General features: G+C 37.5%; 1 protein-coding gene across 1 annotated transcript in view; it reads right to left on the bottom strand.

Moving 5' to 3' along the window:
* Positions 1 to 7,989, bottom strand: part of Ssbp2 (single-stranded DNA binding protein 2) — a 250,807-nt gene that overhangs the window by 51,387 nt on the left and 191,431 nt on the right. The window contains exons 7-9 of the mRNA XM_013512973.1: positions 4,594 to 4,598; positions 700 to 709; positions 349 to 375 (exon numbers count right to left, since the gene is read on the bottom strand). Coding sequence (XP_013368427.1) covers positions 349 to 375; positions 700 to 709; positions 4,594 to 4,598 — 42 coding nt within the window. The remainder of the gene's footprint in view (positions 1 to 348; positions 376 to 699; positions 710 to 4,593; positions 4,599 to 7,989) is intronic.

Raw genomic sequence — 7,989 nt, 5'->3', positions numbered from 1 at the left:
TCCGGTACCGGGAACCGAACTCACGACCTTGCGCTTGCCAGGCAGGCGCTTTTGCCGCTGAGCTAAATCCCCAGCCCCTTGGATTTCTATTCTTATTCAATGGATAGTAATCTATTGATCTTATCGTTTATTTCAGTGTTCAAATTAACCCGGGCCTGGTGAGTGGAAGACCTTCAAGCTAGCTTGGGGTCTTTTTGACGCATCCTAATCACTTCTGGAGCATTTTTCTCCCTTTCTGACATAAAGTCTTCCAGGTTCACTTGTACTGTTTCTGGCCCAGCCCTAGAAGCAGCTCTTTCTCCAAAGGATCTTGATACCTTAGGGGAGGACGCACTGAGGCACCAAGACCTGGGTAATTGGAGGCTTACTGCCCTGCTTTGGAGCCTCTCAGTAAGCAGTGAGCTTGACAGTCTACCTTTGTGGACACGAACACACACAAACACACACCATACACACATACATGCACAGCTTCACAGATCTATGGAGAGCTTTACACCTGCGTATGGGTATGGTACATCCACAGATTATAAATTCAACACCTCTGACTCAAATCTGATACTTTGGAATTATTTTTTAGCTTTCTTCCCTTCTAGGTTTGTAAATATCCAAAAGTGGGAAACCTGGCTTTCATTATCCTCAATACCTTTTCTTACTTAGCTAATCAGTGCATTTATTTGGCTGATACAACCGTGTCTCAACTACACCGCCCCTTCTTGCTGTCTCTGTGGGGCCGTGCATAGCCCCTGGATGCCCCAGTGAGTAGGGTGGGCACAGAGGGTCTCACTCCCTGCTTCCCTAGACCTGCGCACGTCAGGTCTGCTTTGTTAGTCCGTGCTGCCAGTGGTAAGCTCAGCGAGAACAGGGACCTTCTCTGTGCTACTGGCGCAGAGTAATACATGTTTACTGAAGGAACAAAAGGAGTAAGATTTAGATTGGATAATTTTAACAATCATTAGTGATAAAGTCATAACCATGGAACAAACTCCAAAGGATGACAAGAAAGAAGATAAAAGATTTAATTCTTTAAAAATACCAAAAAAAGTAGGAAAGAACATAGAGCTGAAATTAGGAAGGGGACCAAAAGCATTATTTCCTCAAAACACTGGAGGAGAGTTTCAAGAAGGAAGAGTGGCCAGCCTTGTCCAAAGTCATGACAAAAGGAAGATGGAAATATGTGGCTAATCAACATTATCTTCCGCTGTGAATGGGAAGTCCTTGGTCTTCTAAATCCCTAGCGCTTACAGCTACATACCCCAGACTTACACTCAATCTCTAAGTCCCTCTGTAGGCAAGGTGGTGTCTTGGTGGTAACCATTTTCTTCAAAAATTTACTTTATCTAGCTTATTTTAGACTCTCAGGACAACTGACAAATCTTTCTCATTTCTACACATCACTTAAAAATATAGCATAATCTTATAGAAATCTTAATCTCAAGCTGTCTTTCAAAATGAATACCTTTATCTAAATTTAATTATTGAGTTATCAACGTATGTATTTTAGTAAAGTCAAATGTTTAATTTTGAAAGCACTTTTTATGATTCCTTTGACAGTCAAATGAAATCTGTACATCAACAGGGGCACAATAATTGCACCCTTTAAACCTTAACACCAGAAAAAATAAACTTACCCATCTTGTGATTGGGATGATTTCTATGTTTTTAACATGTTAGATGTATTCCACTCAGACTTGTTTAACTAGTCAGCATGTTGGCACATGCTGTTCATTCTATGAAAGGTCTGCACTCTGGCAAAAAGTAGTGCCAATTAATTTTGGGGATACTTAAAGACAACAGACTCCACAACAACATACACTATGGGCCTTGTGTCTGCCAGGAGTTGTGCTAAACTCTTTGTACTAATTATTTCATAATCGGTGCTCACAGTAATGCTATTGGACTATTATTAATTCTTTTGATGACAAGAAATCAAAAGTTAATACATTAGCTATTAATTTTCCCGTGGTTAAACACTAGTATTAGTGAGCAGAGCTGGGTCTTGGAATTACACCAACCTACCTAAAAGTCTTGAAGAGAAGCCTTAAACTGTAGGCTTTAAAATAAATGAAATACAACAATAGTTTATGAAAACAAAATAACTACTTAAAGAGCTGCTGGTTCATAAAAGAATTATTTAGTCGACATGACAGGATGTGTCAGGACTCCCACGGTGAGTCCCTCCTGGAACTCAAGGTCTGGTGTATGAATGTACTAAATGTCCATCGATGATGAGAAAGTGCGGATCCCTCAGTGTTTCCAAGGTATAGTTCAGTTAGCAAGTCTGACCTGTCAGTGATTCATGGACCCTCTAATTATATGAAATAAAGTGGACTACAATAATAAGGAAATATCAGAAGTAGGAGGGGCTTTAGAAATATCTGCATCCACTCTCTTCTTTTATAGTAACAAAAGCAGATACCTAATGAACCAGTTCAGAGCTGCACATTCTTGAGTGGCTTACACATTTAGATCCTTTAATAATACCGCTGCTGTTTTCTACTTTCTGTAAAAAGGCGATATCCATAGAGAAGATACCAAAGTATAGAAAGTTATATTCAGTGTAGGAAGATGGTGTTCGTTACAGCACAAGTTGTCCACTGATATATATGTTTACTTACTTTTTTTGTATTTCTACTGCTGTACCTGTGACATTAAATATAATAGGCCTTTGCCATATATGGCTTTTAAAATTTAAATTAATTAAAATCAGTGAAGTTAAAAATTCAGCTCCTCAGACACACTAGTCATGTTTCAAGTCCTCAAAAGACCGAAGCCACTGCATGTGAATGCCATGGACATCGCCCCAGCCCAGAGGGTTCTTGGCCGTGTGGCTCCACAGCAGTGGCTCTGCAAGAAAAGGGGTTTTCATCAGTTTAGCCACTGATGTAGCCCCTCCCCAGAGAATGGTGCCTGGTCCACGGTGAACCTCGGCAAGTATGTGCTTAATTTCTGGGAGAGGTTTTGTATAACCCGGGAATGAGCAGCAGTGCACTCTCTGCATTGGCTTATATGGAAAGGAATGTATCTGTGATAAATGACTAAAACATGAGGTACATTCTGGCAGAAGAATTAAACATTGTATCACAAATCTCCACATAACCATAACTTAAACTGGGTAGGGTAGGTTAGGGTTCACTGTAAACTTTCTTGGTGTGGAAAAGTGAAGGAACTTTTTTTTGCCAGACATTTTGAAGTTTTAAACTTCTGTTCCACTGTAAGGCAGAAAACAGTTGGAGACACACACACATGTACGCACACATACACGCACACACACACAATCTCCTAGGATGAACTCAAAATTCAAAGTCATGAGGAAATAATATGCTTTTAACACAGTATCATTGGATTTCAAATAATAATTTAAATCCCTCAATATAATTATCATAAAATGAGATATTTTGATTTGATCAAAGAAGTTATTTTTTTGCTTTTCATTATTGACCACTCATTTGTTTTTAATAGGTCATGTTTTAAAGTTAGAGCTTCTCAAAGCCGCCTCCTTACAAGTGCAGCTATCTGATTCCTGTATTTTCAGTAGAAGATATTTCTTTTTTATGGGTAAAGTCTCTCTTATTTCACATGCATTCACTAAAAGTGAAACTCTACATGTGAAAATTTTACAGAGATAGAAAATTACTGGTAAAGGATATGCTAAGAAGTATTTATCTTGAAAAAGACAATTTGTGATTGAGACTAAGTGTGTGGTTTGTTTGAAATGCAAGTCTTGGTTACATGGGATACAACACTTTTATTTTCAGTATAGAAGTGAATGTCCAAATGACTTTTCATCCATTCCAGTGCCTGTTGATATTTTTCCCTATTTGAGAAGTCAGGAAGTCATTTTAAAATTTGCTTCTCCTTAACATCCATTATATTTTCATCTTACCATATAGGAATTGCCCATTAAATATTAATAAAGGATAACCCTATATATTAAATTACCAGAAGAATAAAATATTTATACTTTTATTTATCTGTGTATATAATTCAACATCTTTTTCTAATCACATAGATAACACTTGCTCAAAGCAAATTTTTTAAATACTGAAAGTTTTATAAAGCAGAGTTACTCATAATCCCACTGCCCACAAGTAAAAGATACAGTCCTTACTTTTTTATTTTGGCAAATGAGTATGGTTGTGTGTAGGGGGCAGATGAACAAAAGAGAGCTTCTGATTTCCTGAGTCTTGTGTTTCTGTAGGGACGGTGATATGCTTACATGTTTTGTATGTTCTTTTTTTATATTTGGAAAGAAATTCTTCAGTATATCACTAGGTTTAATTCTTTTGAATATCTGCATGCTATTTCATTATTTAAACACATCATGATTCATTTAACCACTCATCTGTTACTTGACAGAGATCTTTTAGGTTAAGTAGAATGGTCAGATGTATTTTTATAGAATACCAAATCCAACTTTAGTATATAGGAGGGACAGCAGCGTTGATTTGTGTGATCTTAATTCATAGATCTGTTAATGTTTCAGAAATAGTGAGAAATAGAGTGTAAGTTTTCAATATCCCACAGAATCTATAAATCAAGTGCCACTCCTCTCATTAACAGCATCTGGGGGCTGAGGATTTAGCTCAGCGGCACAGCGCCTGCCTGGCAAGCGCAAGGTCGTGAGTTCGATTCCTGGTACCGGAAGAAAAACAAAAACAAAAACAAAAACCTCAGCGTCTGTACTTCTGGCTGTCTCAGTTCTTCACTATCGTGATCAGTAAATAGCCTGAAGCTCTCTGATTTGACATTTTACCCTGAGAAGGATAAAGAAATGTTCTTCTCATGTTATAAATGCAGCAACAAGCCTCTTCTGAGAGTTGGAACAATTTCAGGGTGAAATTGTACAAACATGTTTTGTGGACTTAATTTCCGAGTCTCACATATTTCTTCATCGATGTTTATTCTCTGCTATGTTGCATGCTTCTGTAATTGGGTTTTCTTTTCCTCATCTTGGACACTAGTACCTGTACCTACATTTTTCAGCATAGTGATGTCGTACCCTCTTCCAAACACCCAGTCTTATAAACATACAAATCACTATGAACTTAGTTCAGAGCCATAAAAACATGGCAGAGAAACTTAAAATCTATAGCCTAATGATTAGTAGTTATAAATTGTGAAGCTTTGTTTATTGGAGAGATAGGTTTCACATAAGCTAGATGCCTAGTATAGACTGACCACTGCAGAGGCCAGTGTTTCCCCATTTCCTTAGGTACAGTCTATTAAGGGAACATGTCATCAGGTTATGATCAATTTAAATGAAAACTAAATTTAAAAATATTTTACTAGTTTTGTTGTTATGTACACCATTCCAATTAATCAAAAAATACCCATGCCAATTCTGCTTTAATGGTTATATGCTGAAATCAAATAATGTTTATATTTGAAAAAGTCATGCTTCTAAATAGGATAATTTTCCTTAAATATTACTTAAGCTACTAACATGATTCTTTTATAAAATAGTAGAAATGTAAATAGTAGAAATGTAAATTCCTCGGACAATAGGTGTTTGAATAGATGAGGTTGCACTAAGTATCCATGTGAATTCGGGGGCAGAGAGATGGACGAAAAGGAACCACTCAGAGAAACATAAGTGTTTTAAAATACACTTAGGTGAAATCTTAAACATTCTTGAGGAAAGAGAGCCTATGCAGTAACTATTACCTTCAGCTTTTTAATTGCTTCTTTAAAAACACCGAAGACATTACATATTCTTAAAACATTTCAAACACTCTACATTTGCAGTTTTACCTCTTACCACTGAGCTCTTCCTAAAAGTATGGGCTGCACTGACAGTCTATGGATGGGAAACCTCATTTAGTCTTTATATGCAGCAGACATTTCAGCAATGTCAAATGAGTGCAATTCCAACAGTTCAATCACATTTTCATTATTGCTGTGGAACACACATAGTCAACATATTCTGCTAATACACTCACACAGGAATTTCACATTTCCCTAGAACTACCCATTGTACAAAATTCAGGACGGTGTGTTTGAAACATCATGAAGACTCCAATAAAAGTTGCAAATTTCTATCCTTTATACACATGAAATTTAAAAGACAGACACCTACAAGCAGACCTGACTGTCGATACACACACGTTCACCCACAGAGAAAACACGGCTCCTCTAGGTTGACACACTGGGCCCTGGGAACTTCCTGGTTCCCTTTTCTCCCGTCCCCCTGGCCTAGCCTGTCGACAGCAGATTCAGTCTGTAACAGAACAGTGCTCAGGCCACTGATGTGAGGAAGGTCCCACACTAAAATTTGGAGATTACTCAGCATGGTTTCTGCTTTAATTTCTCCCTTGGGGTGGAGGTGGGTGCTGACCCTCCCTGCTGTGCAGCAGAGGCAAAAAATACCAGCAAGGGTGGGAAACCTCAAAGACACAGTGTAATTTCAGTAGGAGAGTGGACAGGAGCACCAAAATTCTGCTTCTATGAAGTGAATTAGTAACTGCAACTTTGCTGTTCTATTTTTGGTAGTGAAGGAAGCAGAAATGAAGAGAATAAGAATGAAAAAGAGAATGTATTGTGATAGCACAGCTGACTTTGTATTTGGAATAATTCTGAGGTATAGAAATAATAGAACTAGAGAAAGTGAAAAGACAATTATCTTAAATACCCCACAGTTAAATGTTTACTTTATTTTAAAAATAATTTAAAATTTTTATTAGTGTATTTTTACAGATGAATAAGTTTCCTCTTGGCAGTTCTGTGGTGCATATGACACAGTTGGATCACTTTCACATGGTCATCTGGTTCTGCCCTCTCCCTTAACCTCTACTTGCTTCCTTTTTCCTGACCACCCCTTCTATTTCACGTCATCTCAAACCCCCTTCAAGATTCCCCGTGAGAGAAACTTCCATTATGAGGTGTGACTGAAAAATATGGTATACATTTAAAAATGTTTTTAAAAAAGCTATTACAGTAGAAGTCTCATTGTAATGAGTCCTCATAAAAATTCTCCCCTTCATGCTGAACACACTCATCCCATCAATGTTTCCACTTCCTGCAGCAGCTCCGGAGTCCTCTTTCATTAGTGTCTTTAGTTGTTCTTTCCTGGCTGCTAGATGTTTAGAATTGATTGAAAACATTTCCTTTTCATGTCATTTTGACTTTGGGGAAGAGCCAGGATTCACAGGCTGCCAGATCTGGTGAATAAAGTGGATGAGGACACAGCGTCCTGTTTTATGAGCTGGTCTTTCCACTTGATAGCACTCTGCAATGGCAGTCACCATATTTTTGGTCAGATCTCTTAAAAACACTAAGGAAAGAGGACTCCAGGACTGCTTCAGAAAGTGGTAAGAAAAATGGGATCAACGTGTTTAAAATGAGGGGAGTATTTTGGGGGGGAATTAATGGCAATGTGTCTTCTATCATAGTAAATTTTTAAATTTAAACATACATAGTATTTTTGATCAGTCTTTGTATATAGATGCATACACACTGCCTATATCCTAAAACTAAACTGTACCTCTTTGCAAGAAACAACTGTGTTTTTTTCTCTTTGGCAAATAAATACTTAAGGTGTTGATTTAAAAAAAACTCAGAACAAAACACTATGAAACTTTGGAACTCTTATGATTAAAAAAGTTGGGAGATTCATTGTTAGATATTTATTTATTAATAAAATTAGCTCTTCTAGAAGCAGCTGTTTGCCTGATCTGCCACTGTAACTGGACAAAATTTATATGAACATCAGAGCCATAGTACTGAAGCTACAGTATATGACAGTAAACCAAACTATATTCACAGAAATTCTCATTATCATCTTGTGACGCGACAGTAGTCAGCATGTACCAACATTACATCAATCTTTAAAATATTCTTGAAAGTATAAGGTAGACTCCAAAGGTCAGCAAAGGCTTCTGTAAAGACTTAGACAGTATCAAAATCCCCTCTTCTATTGTTTCTGATAGCTGCAGCTGCAAGCCACGTGTGGTGTCTGTCAGAACCACGGAAGCCTGAGTCGGAGAGTAAAAG

The sequence above is a fragment of the Chinchilla lanigera genome, unplaced genomic scaffold (genome assembly GCF_000276665.1).
Source record: "Chinchilla lanigera isolate Chin_1 unplaced genomic scaffold, ChiLan1.0 scaffold00017, whole genome shotgun sequence".
In the NCBI taxonomy this organism is placed as follows: Eukaryota; Metazoa; Chordata; class Mammalia; order Rodentia; family Chinchillidae; genus Chinchilla; species Chinchilla lanigera.
Note: the sequence above shows the minus strand (reverse complement) of the source record. Positions and strands in the feature narration are given on the sequence as shown.